Genomic DNA, 18,879 nt, shown 5'->3' with positions numbered 1-18,879 from the left:
TTTTAGAATTTTCGTCTGAAAAGAGTTCAGGGCTTTGGTGAGGATTTGAGCTTATCAGGATCTTGGTATGATAGATTGGAGGTCAAAGGGCAAGGTTTTTCTTCTTTTATTCTACTCAAGTGAACAGCATAAGTGAAAGGGGACCCTGCCTTCCAGAGCTTTATTTTTATCTGGAGATCAATTTCTACAAGTTCATATTCTGCTCTGAAGATCACCAGCATCATCTCAGATTTAGTCACAGCCAGGCTGCTCTGGAGGAAAAATGATTAATATTCACTCCAGAAGGAAAAACGTTATCCTTTAAACCAACACCTCCACACTTTACCTAAAACATTCATTTATTCCACATTAAAGGAACCCACTGGTCTCAGAAAAAGTTCCATGATAAAATCCCCTTCAGCCATTTTTCCTAAAATGGTTTGTCCCATCAAGTGGAACTTCTTACCCAAATACACCAGTGGGTTCTTTCCTGAGCGGACCATGGCTGCAGTATGGAACCTAGATTAATTTGCATTCCAACACTGCAGGACATTTTCAGGTAATCAGAATTTTATATTAAAGTGATGCAATGGTTTTATACACAAATTACCTTCTCAACCCCACAATACAACAACAACAATAAAAACCTTTCACTTGGCAAAAGCATTATGAATAAGCTCCAATTTTCTTTTTCAAAAAGGACTGGTCTAGGGCTTCCCTGGTGGCGCAGTGGTTGAGAGTCTGCCTGCCGATGTAGGGGATGCGGGTTCGTGGCCCGGTCCGGGAAGATCCCACATGCCGCGGAGCGGCTGGGCCCGTGAGCCATGGCCGCTGAGCCTGCGCGTCCGGAGCCCGTGCTCCGCAATGGGAGAGACCGCAACAGTGAGAGGCCCGCGTACTGCAAAAAAAAAAAAAAAAGGACTGGTCTAGAAGTTTTGAAGCTGCCTGTTAGAATTCACTTTGCTCCTTATTCATCCGCTAACTCAGTGAATCCCCAAACCAACACCTTTTATTTTTGTACCACAGTATTGTGGTTCAACCAGTTCTCTCTTTCCCCTCTAGGCCCTTTGAATAAACTTCCTCATCAGCCACCGGACTCCAAGGAAAAAGAGGATCTGTGAGACTGCACCCTCAGCGTCACACCGAAGTGAATGTTGATCAGCTAAGGCTGGGGGTGCCCTGATCCACAGTCAACAGACACAGACTGAGTGAGGCCAATCGGTAGCAAAAACTGTCATCCCAACTGAAACTGCCCTGTGTCACTAGGGTAAACAGTTGACATCATATGAGTTTCCCAGGTCAATACTTTTCGCTTCCCCACCCTGTCACCCCCAGTACAGACACACACTCCATGCTGGTGTAAGAACTTGGACAGATGACTAATGATTTATAATCCCGAGGGGCCCAAGAAAGACCTTCTTTAGTGTGGTCCCTACTATCTAGCATAGGGGGTTTAGACATCAGCATTCGGTACCTGTTGAATAAATGAATGAATGGGCATTAAGAGCCTGAACCTTTTCAGCCCCAATAATGAGGATGTGGAGGTGCAACGGCAATGACTCACCTAGCGTAAGACAGGCCACCTCTAATTTAGCCCGGGAGCTCCAGAGCACTACAACTGTGAGCGCTCCCATGAGGGAATACAAGAAGAAAGAAAGAAAACCTGCGTGGGAAGGGAGAGAAGCAACACGGAAAGGCAGCTAGACAGGAAGAGGAGGGAGCAAAAAAGATCAATTGCTGGCTAAAACAACACTTAACAGAGCGCTTGCTATCTGCCAGACACATTATCTCATTTAATCCTCTAGGTGCTCTTACTGTTACCATGTCCAGATGGGAAGGCTTAGAATCAGAGAGGTTAAGCAACTTGCCTAGAATCACACAGCTAATAAGTGGCAGAGTCAAGTTCCAAATTTAGAGGATCTGACTACAAACCCCGGGACCCCATACTGCACTCACCAAAGTGTATCCCACAGAAGATACCACTTTTGCTGGGGACATGACAGGTATGGTGTGAAAAAAATAACAGCAAAAGCATGTGGTCAAATGCACATTTAGCACATGGTAAGTTAAATGGGCTTCTTTACTAAAAGACTTCTTAGAGCTTTTAAATTGCTAACAAACACTGTGAATCTCCACGAGATGAACAGAGCATATGTGTGTCCCAAACTTGTTTGCGCAGGGACTGTTCTCTGGGGGAAGCATCTTGCTGGACCAGATGCCACTTTCAGAAGCATAAAACTCGTGTCTTCTCAACACCCACTCTGTGCTCCAGGTTTGCTAGGGGCCAGCGTAGGGAAGGTGCCAAAGGCAAAAGCGGCAGAGGCCACCCAAAACTCTGGAATCACTCCAGAGCCCTCCAGGCTCGGCCAGCCTCCTGCAGAGGGCCACTCTGAGGGCCCCAGTCCTCCTGCCTATATAAGCCAGGAAGCCGTCTGCATCTGCCAGTTGCCCTCTTGAACTATACAGCCTGTCCAACTCCCGCCAGGGCATCTATCTTTGTGGACTTCACAAAGGAAATTTCTCACCTGAGTTAATAATTGTTGCCTTCAATTCTGAACTCCCTTCTGTCCCTTCTGTGAGGAGATTTGGCATTAAGTCATCACAATCAAAAAGGATAGACTACTTTATCCAAATCTCAGAAAGAATTCTTAGAAAAGCCTCAAGGTGACAGCTATTATACTCCACTGACCGAAGCATTAATGATCCTCTTAAAGATAACACGTTAAAGACGTTTTCAGCCTTGTGGAAGGACACCTCCAGTGAGGCGCTTTTCTTCTAACTACCTTGGAGTCATTACATGATAAGTGCTTGCTCTATGAAGCCCTGTTGTTCAAAGTCCAGTAACTATCCTTCAGCAGAAAGAGCAATTACAGGGAAGTAACTATTTCTTGAATACTATGTGTGTCCTTACTATTCACACCAGTACTTGAGACAGTCAGGAGCTACAGGGCATTTCAGAGGTCAAGCTACAGAGCTGAATGGTTAAGTCTGACCATCTGTGACCAAAGCCCAGAGATGCAAGGCAATGAATGATGCAATGGAGAAGTTACCTAAGAGTCCGGTAGGAGGGGCAGCATTTAGCAGGGGTGTCTTGGGTTCCGAATCACTGCTGTTGAGCCACCAAACTAGGTCCTCTAAAGTATTGCCTTCAACCTGGCACTTCTCTGCTCAAAAACTTTCTATGGGTCCCCACTGCCAAGAAAACAAAGTTTAAACTTCATAGATTGGTATGAAATGCCCTTCACAGCCTGCCTCAAATCCACCTATCTGGCTGCTCTCTACCAGAATCCCCCGTGCACGGCCTTCCTTCCCCTTTTCTCCCCCTGCATTTCAAGCCCATTCCACACCCACCTCTATCGTGAAGCCACTTCCACCTCCATCTCAGAACATGCTTGTCATCTGGCCCTCTAAAATGCTTTCCAGCAAGTTCCATTTCTATAAACTGAAAGTCATCCCCAACCACAAAACTGCCTGAACCACGTCAGATTCTTTTTTAGCTCAGGAGGGGAAACGACTTCTCTCTGCAGCTGACAATCTCCACTGGAGCTCGGCAATCCTCCTATTTGCTGGAAGATGAAATGCCCGATCTCTTCCAGGCCTGTGGTTTATATTGCGCCAGGCTGTGTCAGCGCTGATACAGTAACCTCCCATTTTTATTGAGCGGCACCCAGTGTAATTGATGACATCTGCTGGAGCCGATATTTTAAGTGAAGGCTATTCTCAGCCCTGCCTGCTCTCCCCCCAGCTCGGGATATAAATAGCCAACAGCAGCTACACCTGAGGTACGAAGTGGGGCTTCTCAGCTAAGGTCCTCAATTATACCCCAGAAAGTCATGAGGTTTTCTGCAAGGATTTATCTCAGCAGATCGAGTTTTCAAGCCTGCAGAGCTCGGAAAAGAGGGAGCAGGGGCAGGACGCTGCTGGATATTGTTGCTAACATTCCTTGGAGAGAAAAATCCTTGTTTGGACTTTGTGGTTAGACAGATTTAAATAGCATGTTCAAAGGAAGCTATCATTTATATCATATATGTAGATATATCATTTACATATATGAAGTGACAAATGATGCCCACCTTCGGGTATAACCTTTCCCAATGCGACTTAGTAAAACTTAAAATGTTCCTTGGTAAAGTTTTAGTATTTGTTGGCAGGCCCTGGGGAAGAGTAAATCTGGCATTTATTTAGGCAACATTTGATCCTTACAGGACTAGAACCTAAATCTTTTTCTGGACTGGAAAGCGTCAGTTCATGGTCGCGATCACCTGCGGTAGCTCCATAAGAAAGATCCTGGTAGGGGTGTTTGCAGAAGGGCTCATTTACCAGGTACACATAGGGAACGTGTTGCTCTACATCTGAGTGTTCTTCCAACATGAAGGTGTAGCCTTTTGAGAAATTTTTAGAAATTTTGATCATTTTTGATGGAAAATTTCTAAATTACAAATACTTTCATATGTTTTACTGTGATTTACTGTGATGATTCAGTCACTGTTAAAGTTGTTAGTTCTCCAAAGAAGACATCAAGATGGCCAACAGGAACATGAAAAGATCCTCATCATTGCTCATTATTAGAGAAATGCAACTTAAAACTACAATGAGGTATCACCTCACACCAGTCAGAATGGCCGTCATCAAAAAGTCTACAAATAACAAATGCTGGAGAGGGTGTGGAGAAAAGGAAACCCTCCTACACTGTTGGTGGGAAGGTAAATTGGTGCACTATGAACAGTATGGAGGTTCCTTAAACAACTAAAAATAGAACTGACATATGGTCCAGCAATCGCACTCCTGGGCATATAATCCAGAAAACACGAAACTAATTCAAAAAGATACATGCACCCCAATGTTCATAGCAGCACTATTTACAATAGCCAAGATATGGAAGCAAGCTAAGTGTCCGTCAATGGATGAACGGATAAAGAAGATGTGGTATATATACACAATGGAATACTACTCAGGCATAAAAAAGAATGAAACAATGCCATTTGCAGCAACATGGATGGACCTAGAGATTATCATACTGAGTGAAATAAGTCAGACAGAGAAAGACAAATATTATATGATACCACTTATATGTGGAATCTAAAAAATAATACAAATGAACTTATTTACAAAACAGAAACAGACTCGTGGACATAGAAAACAAACATGGTTACCAAAGGGGAAAGGGTGAGGAAGGGATAAATTAGTAGGAGCATGGGATTCACAGATGCACGCCACTGTATATAAAATAGATAAACAACAAGGATTTACTGTATAGCACAGGGAACTATATTCAATATCTTGTAATAACCTATAATGGAAAAGAACTGGAAAAATAATTTATACCTATGTATAACTTCATCACTTTGCTGTACACCTGAAACTAACACAATATTGTAAATCAACTATATTTCAATTAAAATTTTAAAAAATTTTTTTAAAGTTGCTGAAGTGTGAGGCCCTTGGAGCCCACTGGCATAGGTATAGCCCAGACGGGGCCTCCAAAAGAAAGCCTCCCCTAGCACCCGCCCACAACACACACATGCATGCCCACTAAGTCTCCCACCTATGGTCTCACCTGCACACACCTGCATCATAGCCATTAACACATCTTCCACCACAATTGTTCACTGAGCTATTTCCCCATTCCCCACTCTGAGCTCCTCCTGGATGGGCACCACAGGTTTCCTGTTTTATCCCCAGGACCTGGCTTGGTGCTTGTTCCAGAGTGCTAGGTCAATAAATGTTTGAGAACGAATGAATGCATGCACGTATGAATGAACAAAGTGTTGCACTACTTGAGGGCATACGCTAAATGTCTATGCGAAAATTTTAATGCCAATTTTGCTTACCAGAAAACCAGAGTCCGGCTGGAGTGACCCAGTAAAGTGACAGAGGAGAGAGCGGAAAGGGGCGCCTTCTATCGTGTTACACGTCAATGCTTTCCTTGACTTCTTTGTGTCAAGTTGACCATCGTGACCACATCAAATACTCAATCTACAGAACTGAAGCTGATTCTCAGAAGCGTGAACCTTTGAGACTCGGTGGGTAACATTTTCCCTCTGAGTTGCAGCATTAATTGCATATACATACTTGAAGTACAATCTGCCACCATTTCAGCAGCAGGGTCTGTGCCAACAGCAGCCCCACATGGAACAATAGAAACAGGGATGTGAGTCACAGCAGGTCCTCGCTGTGTCTTAAATAGCTCACAGGAGGACAGAGATTTACAATGGCCTTCAGGAGCCTGGCTTTGTGCTTGCTGGTGTGAGTGGAAAGAGCCCTCTGAGGACCAAGCTAAAACCCAGGCGGTCAGTGAGCTGCCCCTGAAACAAGCTTCTATTTAGAAACATGATGAGGTTATTTAACAAACGAAATATCAGCGCCCCTGAAAGCCTCCCGGGATTAGCCTATTTCTAGACAAGAAAGCTTCATTTTTGTGGCTCATGTGAATTGGACAGCGTCTCCAGGCACAGTCTGTTCCATGAATGAAATCACTGGACTCAGCCCAACAATCCACCGGGTTAGTCTGATAAGCATTTTACTATTTTGTTTCTTTATGTGTTTGTTCTCTAACAAAACCAACCAATGATTATAGTGGTCAATTCAATAAAAACATTTTTTAATCTCTTAGACAATCTCAGACAAATAACCAATTTGATCAAAATAGTTTCTATCACCCCAGTCAATTCAGTCCACAAAAGTCAGTAAAATAAGACAGCTAGGTGGCCTTTAAGAGAAGAGTAAATCAGCATTCAAGGAAGGAAAAATGAGACAGCATTTCCCATGGAATATACAGCAAGAAAAAGTGCATCCTTTACCTTGGTCAAAAGGCTTGTTGGGATTCCAGTTTCTGAAATAATCATCCTATATGAGGAAAAAAAAACAGAAAACAAAGGTCAGATTTCAAGAAGCTTCTCACATAAATGCATAAAAAGCTGCCTTTCCCCCCACCTCCCAAAACACAAAGGAAAACACTAAGGGCTTAGAAATCTTTCCAAGGCATTCACGTGCAATCAAAAATATCAATTGACTTTTTAAATTCTTGTCTTTCAAACTGTATGGATTATACACTAGGAAGAGTTAATACATTTCAGCCTAATATGGAAACAGCACTGCTCTTCCTGGTTTGACAGATAAACGGAGACACCTTCTAAGTGCAAGACTTATTTGCTATCAATTATACCGCTAGTGGTGAGGCCTAGCTGTTCTCACTTGGGATTAAGCCTCTGTGTTTGTAACCACTGATAATTCAACTGTCAACATTTCTCCTACACGAAGACATGTAATTCTGGCCCACAATTCCAGTTTTCTAACACTCCCCAAACCTAAAAACAGAGGGCCATTCAAATGTGAGAATTAACCACAGGCATATATTCAGCTTAATACCATGTGTCCCAGGTGTGTAAAGATAAAAACACAAAGGCTGGCCAATCTGGTTCGTTCATAACCATGTCCTTCTTGCATGAAGCTTGCCTCGATTTATGCTCCGAGGCCAGACACTTCATTACTTTGAAAGTGCAAGGGTCCAGGTCCCTCACTTCTCTATCGTCACATTAACCTCTTCCCCACTGCTAATAACCCTTCCCTTCCAAACCTCCACTGCCCACTCTTTCTCCTCCCTGTAAGTGCTCACCCACCCCACTGCGGCCGAGCACACCCACTCTGTCAGCTCAGCTCAACCGTCTGCAACATGCAGAGGCCTCACCCGTGGAAAACACCTCCACAACCATTTTTAGGGCATGTGCCCCCATGCAGTTAATTTCCTCCTGCATATACTCAAATGATCTGCTGGATGTGTTTTCAGCTGGTACCCTGCAGGCTGCAGTTCCAGAAAGCTGTCCAAAATGAGGCCTCGACGCCTCTTCTAGGGAAGTTCATTTAGATCAAAGTGCACAATTAGTTTCAACTATGGTCCATGCCATGCCGTCTCCTGTGGCCGTTTATCTCCGACACCATCTCCTGTGAATTTTATCGGCCTCTGTGTCATTCAATTACCTGGCTTTATTAGATCCTGGTTGCGTTCACCTAAGCCCTTAAATAGATTTTAGGAAACTGGATTTAGAGTAAAATCAGAACATTGCTCCTTGGGCAGTGATTCCATTTTTCCAGAGCATGAATAAACATGGACGGGTTCCTCCGGATCCTGGGGATTCAGCATTAAATCATTTTTAACTCTGAGGAATTGGCCCACTTTGCTCTGGCTTTAAATTTATGGCATAACTGGTCTTCTCACCCATCCGGTTAGGAATAGGTCTCACCCATCCGGTTAGTCTCTGAGGTCTACACCATGAAATATCACTGAGAAAGTTTAAAAGAATCCCTCTGCCACATCTCTCTCCATTTATTATTTTAAATATAATCCTAGTCTTTTGAATTATGTGGCAGCCAGAGTTAATGATTCTAAGTTAAGAGCCGGATGATGGCTGGGAAATTTACCACTTGATTTCTCAGCTTTGATGGCCAATATACTCAGCACTAAATACAAGCAAGTGACTCAGACATTCTGCTGTTCACAAGGGCAAGAGAAGAGATAACCCAGGAGGAACTCACCCTCACCACTGGAGAAAAAACAACAAAACCTCTGTCCTTCCAGCTGTGGTTCATCAGTGCCCTCTGCACATCCAGAGGATGGCACCACCCAACCGCAATCTAAAATCATGGGAACTATTTTCTACTTGAACATGCTGTTCTAATACATGGAAGTCCTTGGAAGCTTAGGATGTGTGTCTAACAAGGAAGGACTGGAGCCAAAGACAAGTTCCTTTGCTTTAATTTCACATGTCACATTCTCTTTGATATCCAAGTGAAGTTTGAGCCGGTCTCAAGAACTGAATATTCCCTAGTGATTTCAACATACGTTATAACTTGGATGGAATGTGAAGCATTCTTCTGGACCTTGCCACATTTCCAGGCTAACTATAACTGCCATTTTTACATATTTCTTGGGGAAAATCATGGTTTTAAATATAAAACCTCTAAAAGTGGCTATCTGCATGAGAATATTTAAAAACTCATTGCACATGTAATAATTCTGCCTAACTGCTGCCCACATGTGAAGGTACACCGGAGTCAAAGCTCATTGTGCAAAATGAGTCCTTCAAACAGCCTCTAGCCCAGCAAGGCCAAGTGGGGAAGGAAAATGATTTCCCTGCATCTGATTGCTTTTGACCTGCCTTAGGAAAGCGGGTGCCAAAGCAGAACCTAATGAGCTAGCAGCCCAGACAACCTTGGGTGTGACCGCTGTGGCTACAGCTGAGAGAGAGGAACCAGAGCCCACTTGGGGGATGGCCACTGAGCACGGGCCACTTAGCGGTCACTGCAGCAGCGAGGTCCAAATATGAGCGGCCGGAGTTCACGGATCAGCCTTCCACACTGGACCAGCCAGGTCTGCAGACATGGGCAGTCCAAGCAGCTGGGCCTGTGCCAATCAATCCACTCTGCCTCTGGGGCAACGTCTGGTAAGGACCATAGTTGATACCATCCAAACTCGCGCGGAAAAAGCCAAAGCGAGAAGAACGCCCTTCTAGAGCTTCACCTCACCCCTGAGTCCCACTTAACAGTCAGTGCTCAAGGGACAAAGGACGACTGGCTGGTCATTTCTCCAGCGCTTAACATCCACGGGCGCCAGCCCAGATCTTCCTTTATCTTATTTTCTATCTAAAAATTTTTAAATATAGCATATATTTTAGGTTATCCTAAAACAGACCCAGGACTTGCTGTGCCGTTGACGCTTCTACCTCCTTTCTCACAGTGGCAAATCCCACCATGGGAAGCAGTGTGCCAGCCCCACACCACCCAGGTGCTGCCCGGTACCTAAGTGCATTATGCTGCGTGGACCCCAGAGCCTGGTCCAGAGACCAGAAAAGCACAGGACTTGAAAAGCCCTCACCTCTGATCTTCCTTCTGGCCCAATAAAGATGTGGCCTGTTAAAATTCAGACTATGGTGGAAGGCATGGTGGACATACTAGATCACACTCGCCAGGCGAGGTGTATCTGTCTGTGTTGGCCTCTTAACGGGTAATTTTATCTCTACTGATGAAGCTTTTAAAAATGACTTGCACGGACCTCAGCAACAGTTAATTCTTAAAACATACACCTAAATAGAAGTTCGCAGACCTAGATACAGTTATTTATTAAATTCACTAACTCCTGTTAGTGCATTCTACCGGCTGAAGGGTGAAGGGTGGCAGTGTTACCATGCATGTATATTTTATTGGCTATACTGCACAGGATAATTATATCAGGCCTCTGCTGGACAGGGCAGAGAACAGTCTTCCTCTAGATTCTCACCGTACGAGGAAGGGCTTATTCCATTTCATGATACCACTTCGAAAATGAAAATCACCTAACTCTTTAGGGACTGTTAAAACCCGCAAGAACCTATAAATTTAAAAAGACTCTCAAATTTGAGCACACTGAGTTATGTCCAAAATCATGAAACATTCCAGGTGAGCATACAGTCATAGTAAAAACACATCAAAAGTCATTATACCTAAATGTCCATCAACAGAGGAATGGATAAAGAAGAGGTAGTACATATATATACAATGCAATATTACTCAGCCATAAAAAGGAATGAAATTGGGTCATTTGTACAGACGTGGATAGAGAGTGTCATACAGAGTGAAGTAAGTCAGAAAGAGAAAAGCAAATATTGTATAATAACACATATATGTGGAATCTAGAAAAATGGTATAGATGATCTTATTTGCAAAGCAGAAATAGAGACACAGACGTAGAGAACAAATGTATGGATATCAAGGGGGAAAGGGGTGGGGTGGGAGGAATTGGGAGACTGGGATTGACACATATACATTATTGATACTATGTATAAAATAGACAACTGATGGGAACATACTGTATAGCATAGGGAGCTCTACTTAATGCACTGTGGTAACCTAAATGGGAGGAAGTCCAAAAGGGAGGGGATGTCTGTATGTGTATGGCTGATTTGCTTTGTTGTGCAGTGGAGGCTAACACAACCTTGTAAAGCAACCATACTTCAATAAAAATTACATATAAAAAAAAAGCATACAGGTCACAGTAAGAAAGCAACAAATGATAACGTCTAGAATGACGAAGAAGGGAGTGGTGCTGGTGGTGGAGGGAGAGTCGTGGGAGTGATCATGGCCCCAATTATTTTTTTAAACCCTCCACCGCTGATCAAAAGAGGTAAAACCATATTCGTTTCACTAAATAAATATCCCACTAAACACAATACTGGATCCTGTGAAATTATTGGCACCCAGTGGCTGGTGCAAAGGAATTTAACTCTGGTTTTTCAACTACTTTAGAGATACCCTGTTTTGATAAACATTCATGGGAAGCGAAATCTTTTTAAAATATATACATATATAACACATATTAAATATTATATATATAAAAGATATTAATAAGGATATATTTATCAGGACATGTTAATAAAATACGTATATATACATACATAACAAAGGACATTCTGATCTATAATGCATCTTCCAAGAAAACTTTTAAGCCTCCCTACCATGAAATGATGCAAAAATATTCCTGCCATAATTTTAGTGATTAAGTCTCCTCATCATGGATGTCATAACGAATTGGAAAGTCTCTGGGTTTAGCCCATTTTGATTGGGAACCTGAATTTTTCTTCCCCTGTCCCACAGCCCCCACATGGCCGATGCAATTTAGCTCAACTATTCCCCAGGGGGGTTGCCTTTCCAGAGATGCTGATTCCAGCTCCAAAGAATGTCAAAGCAACTCTGAGGAAGAGATGAAGTGGCACAATCAAATGGAAACCACTTTTGAGATCCAACTGCTTTACTCCCACTTACAAAGATGATGATGTAATTTATATAGACCTTACAGCTTTAGCTACTACAGATCAAAGACACTTTGCTCTCATGGAACAGATCATTTCTCCTTCACACATATTTTAGCTAAGTTGTTTGAACACTGAAGTATCATCTGAAGATTACCTGAGGTAATAAAAATTACCAGCCTAGAAAATAAATGGAAGCCTCATTTGTCTCGACCAGGAGTGAGCAGTGGAGACATGTACAGAAGGAAGTAAGGTGAATTGAGGGCAGGCAGCCTCTTGGGGTCATCTGAAGACCCCCTGCAGGTAAATACGAAATAGGAGAAGCATTGCCCTGCAGGGCCAGGTGGACTAAAGCCAGGTTTATAGATCCTAGATGGAGGTTAATCCCACTTTATCAAACCCCAGACATTCACAAAGAGATTAGTTAAGGGGCTACAGGAAAACTGCTCTCCAAAGGACTCAGTGCAAACTAGTTATTTTCCACACTAACTGACTGGGGAGAACAGGAAGGAGGGGTGGCTGGCAGGTGGGAAAAGCATCTCTGAAATGATAACAGAAGTCATTGGAAATGTGAGATTTCCAGGTGACATTATGTAAGTGCATCAGCTGTATAATGTGAAATTTTCCTGTAATTTCAATTTGTGTGCAGTGGAAGCCCCTACTAATCACGCTGTTGAGAAACACAAAACATTCCATCTATTGGGAAGGAACTAGCTTCCCAGACACCACCTTACCTCTGAGCTATTTCCAGTCACATCTCTGGGCAAGCAACGTGCTATCGGTCTCCTCTCCATCAGGCCTGTCCTGCCCACCCCTGGTGAAGAGCCCCAGTGACAATCCTTCTGAATGAAGCGATCGACCAACCAGCCCAGCTTGGACAGTGACTTGAGGTCCCCCGCCCACCCCCCATCACTCCACAGACCCCACTCATGCGAACTCTGTACACCAGGGACTGGAAGCTGGGCCATTAATACATCTTCCATTGGCACATAGCACACACACACACCTGGGCCCAGGCTACTTCTGAACAGGGATGGGTCTTACTCACCTGCACATTCCCCCAGGGCAACACTCAACAGTACACAGTAAGTCCTGGCCAAACTGTATATAATTTAAGTAAGCTGTTCCAGCTTTAACATCTCCGTATCCCTGTGAAATGCCCATAACTGTTCCTGGCGTGCACATAAGGACAGGTGGGTGTAGGTTTATACAGACACTCTAAATCACGTTCTTCCTGAATAGAGTGATTCTTTGATAAATTGGTCTGACATTTGGTATAAAGTCCTGCAGGCCTCAGACAAAATGATTTAGAAAATAACAATGTCAGTTGCTCTGCTCTTTCAATAAATAACCCACCAGTAAAACACAGATAATAACTGACAATCATACTTGTACTGTAACTAATGAGAAAAGATAAAGCAGTAAATGGACTGTTTCTATGCATTTGATAAATTGCACCCCCTGGACATACCCATGAAAAATAAATGTGTGTGCTCCTGTTTCACTGAACTCAAACAAATATTTACCACTGAGATTTAGGATTTAGAGTGAAATTTACATTTTGCTTGGCAACTATTTTGATGCTATGTCTACACACAGTAGAAAAATCAAAAACCTACCTCAACTTCCTGAGTACGAAAGCATTATAAATGAGAAAAAAATAAAAGAATCACATCAAACGATAGGAAGGAATGTAAACATTTTCGATAATTGCATCAAAATTTCAAATTATCGTAACATTAGAAAGGTCACAGGCAGACATTTTCCCGACCATCACTCCCTTGAAAAGGTCCCCTTGTTCACTAAGTTCATGAAAAGAACATTAGGTTCTCAGTAGAATAAGTGAAGCGCAGGGAAATCAGAGGGTCCTCTGGTGATCTGTGTCATTACTGTAGGACAAATAGCAAAATCATGATTAAACCCAAATACGCAGGCATGATTATTATCTTTGAGAATTTCAAATGATTAATTTCCTATGACACTGGTCCAAAGGGTGAAATTCAATAAAAGTCCCGATATGACATCAGACAGCAAGAATAAAAGACCTTCTACATTTCTGCAAAGAAATTCTTTTGCCTTGCAGCTCCAGAATAGCTTGAAGGGGTCTAAAACCTGAGAAAGACGTGGATTTATGGTCTTGGGATGTGAAATGAATAGGACTGTCATGGCCGCTCGGGTGATTAAAGGATTATAACTGCCACAAAGTCCCCTTCCTCAGGACTGTCTGCCTGTCCATTTCTGTCCATCCAAGCTGGGGTCAGGGGGAGTGACAGCTGATTTGGGCTTCTCTCAAAGAGAAAAGCTGAGTCTGAGGTCCATTCCAGAAAGTGTGCCCTATATCTGGCTGCTTCTTCTGGGAATACAAATGGACCTACGATGCTGCATTTGTACTCTGACCAAGACAAAGGGCGTCTCCCCAGACGCAAAGCCACCCACACCCTTGACCTCGTTAGCAAAATGATCAAAATACCTGAGCTAGCCAGGAGCAGGCTTCTGAATGTCAGATGGGAGTGAAGCAGGCAGGGGCTATGGTGTCAAAGACAGAGGAGACACTATGAACAGGACAGGCTCTGAAGCAGATACAGGTTCAAATCCTGCCTTGAACACTCACCAGCCAGCTGGCCTTGCACAAACCCCTCAGCTTCTGAGATGCAGTCCCTTGATCCACAAAGCAAGACCACTGCACCTGCCTTGGAGGCTGGGTCACCATGATTCACAACAATGTGGCAAAGTGACTGGCATATTACCAGGCACAAAGAAGGACTCAATAAATAAAAATGTACACTTTTGTGTCCATGTCCAGAGGTTTATAATATTGAGATGTCTCAAAAACATTGAGAGAAACAGGCTTTATAGAAACAATGACATGCTTAAAATTTCAGTAATGTGACTTGTGCATTTGACTCTCACCAAATAGGCCCAAATGAAGGGAGATCAATTGTACTTGGGAACGATAATTATGAAATATTTCAAACGCATGCAATTTTATTAGTCTTATGAATGAAGAGTGACTTAGAAAAAATGCAATGAAATATGAAAGCATGAGTTGCAAGCACATCGCTGTTTAAAGGTCAGGCACCCATTCTCTAAGATTCAGTCACCCTGTCTATTAAGAAAAGATATTACTTACACCATAGAGCTGTCTGTATAACCAGTGAGGTGTTTTGAACCATTGTTAGCAATTACACATCGTATAGTTCTAAGTCAATTTAAGTTTCAATTTTGACTCACTATATCCCGTTAAGTGGACTGGACCTGCTCTGAACAGGTAACATTTCTGCATAATCATTAACTGACACGTAGAAAACAGAGGAAGGAACCGTGAAAAGGTCCACCTCATTGACACACCAAGTAAGACCCTTGCCGTCTTGGAGCATGTAAACCTTTACTTTACAGAAAATACAAACTGTACTTGCCTAAGGCCCAGCCCTGTCCGAGTATCACGAACTCCAAATTCATTAGGTCCCTCTATCTTTCTGAGAATGCCACTCTTACCACCCCCGAGGCTGGCAGGCCTCCATCAACATCCAGATGCTGCCTTTTGGAGTATACAACACTGGCTATGAACTATCACCACACCCCTTCCTCCCCACCCACCCTGCACGGGAGGTGCCAACCGCAGGCACTGGAAAGCAGTGGTTCTCATCCTTGACTGACCACTGGGGTCACGGAGGACCTTTCTAGACACTGATGCCTGGCACCACCTAGGAGATGCTGATTCGGTGGTCTGCGCCATGGCCTCCACAATGGGACATTTAAAGTTCCTCAGAGGATTCTAATGAGTAGCCCCCATTGGCTAAAGGAAGCCACACACTGATTCAATCACAGTGACTGAAAGGTGACCAGGGGACGATCAGGTCCACCACAAACAGCAAACCCGGTGCGGCCCATCAGAGGCCTCCCTTCCCCCAGCTTCCGGAGCTTTCCAGAGTTAAATTCACCTTCCACTGTCAGGTCTGGCCTCAACACCTCTGGGGCTCAGTACACGGCACCTCTGGGCGCTCTGCTGGCCAGGCCAGGATCCAGGCTGGACTGGTCCCTCTTCCCTCCCTCTGCCATTCAGGCATCAACCAGGCCCCCTCCCTCCCTGGATCTGTCACACCTCCCACTCTCTGCAACCACAGCCTCTCCCTCAGTTGGGCCCCCCAGCTGCCCCTCAGGTCACCACCATGTGCCCAGCCAGCCTCTACTCCCTGTACCCTGCTCAGGCTGTTCTCCATGCTGCTCCCACGGGGACCCTCTGAAGGGATGCCTGCCCTCATCAGCCCCCAGTATCAAATACTCGAGTTGCTCCCCACAGCTCCCAGGCAAAGGCCAAGCCCGGGAGCAGCATACAGGGCCCTGCAAGGCACAGTCCCTGCTGAATCCTCCAGTCCCCCTGCAGCCACACCCCAGCCCACACGCTTTGCTCCAGCCCCACAAGAACCACTTCTTGGTTCTGCAACAGCCATGCTTCCTTCGAGCTCTGAAATTCTGCCCATGCTGCTCCTTTTGTGCCTGAAATACCCTTCCTCGCCCTTCTCTGATGAACATTTGCTGCTCTATCAAATCCCAGTTTAGACTAGACGATGCTCCTTGAGCGCAAACCTCCCCGTCCCCAATCCCTCCACATCAGAGACGTCTCAGCCGTGTGGTCTACACAGAGCACTGACGCAACCGCTCTGCAGTGGCCGACCACTCTCCTGCCACTCAACCACACAGCCAGCAGTCCCCACGGCCAGGGGTGGGACATCTTCACCTCCACACCTCCAGAGCCCAGCACATGCCCATCTTGCGACAGGTACTCAATGAGCACCTCCTATGAAGAAAGAACCATTCAATCTCTGTTGCTTCTTTTACACCAGAGTCTTGGGCTGCAACTCCCCAATTAATTCCCCGTTGACTCAGAACTTCAGGCTCCGTGACCTGGAGGTTTCCAAGGAAAGTGAAATGGGCAACTCCCTTTGTGTAACTTAAACTGGGGCAGTAACGGGAACCTGGCACCAGCAGGGATGACGGCAGAAGACCTTGGAGGGATCGACCAAGGAGGACAGGTGGACCCCTGCCCGACAGCCTCGCCCCACATCTGCTAACACCCCAAGTCACCGCAAGGAACACACAGACTTCATGACTTGGCTCACCACGGCTGGCATAAATCGGATGCAAGATTCAGGACCTGCATCAAGGTGAAGTTGAAATGAAAAAGTTGAAATCCAGTCCAAAATATCCAAGTGATACTGATAGCAACGTTAACGTTCATCATATAGGAATAACAGCAGCTACCATTTTCCGAGTGTTCCCCACGCGCCAGGCGCCATCCAAGCCAGCTGTGTTCTAGCTCACTGAACTCATATGATAACCGTGTGAGGCAGGCACAATCAGCACCCCGATGACATGGCTGGGAAAGCAAGCTTCGAGAGATCGCATTTCTATATAAGGTCACACAGCTAGCGAGAAGCAGGAGGATTTGAACTCAGTTTTGCCCGACTCCGAAGCTCATGCTCTAACCGCTCCACACCGCGTTAATGGCACCATGTGAAGGGAGGACCAGTGAGGTATGTGAAGACTGGAGACCCTGGGAGACAACACGGGGCTTGTTCCCTATTGGAGATGGAACACGATGGTTGCAGGAGATGCCAAGGGACGGAGATGAGCACAGAGGCCTGAGGCCTCCCAAGAGGCTCCCTCTACCACTGCATTGACCCTTAGTACATCTGAGCCTGAGCTTCCCCGTCTGTGAAAGGGGGGATTCAAACACCTGCCTCACGGTTCTTTGTGAGCTTGGACAGCAGGTTCATCTGTCCTGTGCCTGGCCCCAAGAAAGCAGTCAGGACATCCGGATGTCCTGACCACCCCGTACCCCAGATGGTTCCCTGGGCTTCAGAATCGTGGCCAGCAGCACTGATGACAGCAGCCTCAGGAACAAGCCCCCCTGAGGAGCACTTTGTGGGCTCTGGACCAAGCACTGCCACCACACCTGTCTGCCACCACACTCTCTGGGGCCCACCTCAAAGTGGAGCATTCAATGCCGACATCAAGCCACTGCACAGAGGACGTGGTGGCTTCGGCACCACCCATCTCTCTGAGAAGCCATGACCACAGATTTTGCATGAAATTTTCATTAGCTGCACAGCAAGGCCTGCTGCGGTTCCTCCCAGCCCTACCATTCAGCCTCTTCTCTTGGAAGGAACATTTGGGAAAGTTAGCAATAAAAACTCCCTCACTGTGCCCCTAAAAGCATCCTAGCAGCCTCCCTGCCTGCCCTCCTCTGCATCCTGAAGCTCTGGCCCTTGGACCATGTACACAGCAGATGCTCCTTACCAAAGCCCCAGAAATCAATCTGGTCAAGGTCTTTTGTCCACTTCAAAGCAACGATGTCACCATCAGAATCTGAGAGGGTTCATTTGAAATCTGCAACTTCTGAACTTCTTTCCCCCGTGGTAAGAGGTCACCAGGGTAGACAAGCCTGCCAAATAGACCCACACTCCCAAGACACAATTTCCCTCTGTGATCACTGGCAAAGCTTCCACAGGGAAGGCGGAGTGTGCCCTGTCTGAGGTACAGCCACTGCTATAACTAGGGCTTGCCATGAGGGTAGAACAATCCTCTCACACTGACTGAAAACCCTCCATAGGACCCACACTCCCAAAGTCTGCTGGGTCCAACCAATCCTGGACCATGCAGATGGGCTAATTTTCCTCTCACTCAACAAGCACTTATGCAACTCTATGATGGGTGTAACCCAGTCTCTCACGCCCAGCACTGCCAAATAGATGATGCCTGGTAGACTCAGGAGACTTAGAGAAACAATCCCAAAGTACTTCAGCCAGGCTCCACACTTGGGAACTTGCTCACCTGGCCACTCGGACAGGTAGATGATGTACTTACGTCGTATGACAAGACAGAGAGTCCAGAGAAGCTATAAGAGAACTGTCCTCATACCAAGATCAGTGTGCGTGAGTCCCTGACTAATGGGGATCTGTGTACTCTGTGAACATCTAGCTGTCCTGTTGCCCTCCAGGGCTGTTTCCATAATCTGTCCATGTTCAGTGAGGGCCTGGGGCACCCACAGAGACAGAGCAAGGTCGAAGCTGCAAGGACGTTGGGGGCGGAGGCTCGAGGACCTCCGTGCCTGAAGAGA

At 45.3% G+C, this 18,879-nt stretch overlaps 1 protein-coding gene across 1 annotated transcript in view; it reads right to left on the bottom strand.

Moving 5' to 3' along the window:
• The window catches only part of SPOCK1 (SPARC (osteonectin), cwcv and kazal like domains proteoglycan 1), a 567,180-nt gene that overhangs the window by 286,956 nt on the left and 261,345 nt on the right, over positions 1 to 18,879 (bottom strand). Inside the window, exon 2 of the mRNA XM_032629178.1 lies at positions 6,780 to 6,825. Within this exon, the coding sequence (XP_032485069.1) occupies positions 6,780 to 6,825 (46 nt within the window). The remainder of the gene's footprint in view (positions 1 to 6,779; positions 6,826 to 18,879) is intronic.

Source organism: Phocoena sinus, chromosome 3, assembly GCF_008692025.1.
Source record: "Phocoena sinus isolate mPhoSin1 chromosome 3, mPhoSin1.pri, whole genome shotgun sequence".
NCBI classification, from domain to species: Eukaryota; Metazoa; Chordata; class Mammalia; order Artiodactyla; family Phocoenidae; genus Phocoena; species Phocoena sinus.
Note: the sequence above shows the minus strand (reverse complement) of the source record. Positions and strands in the feature narration are given on the sequence as shown.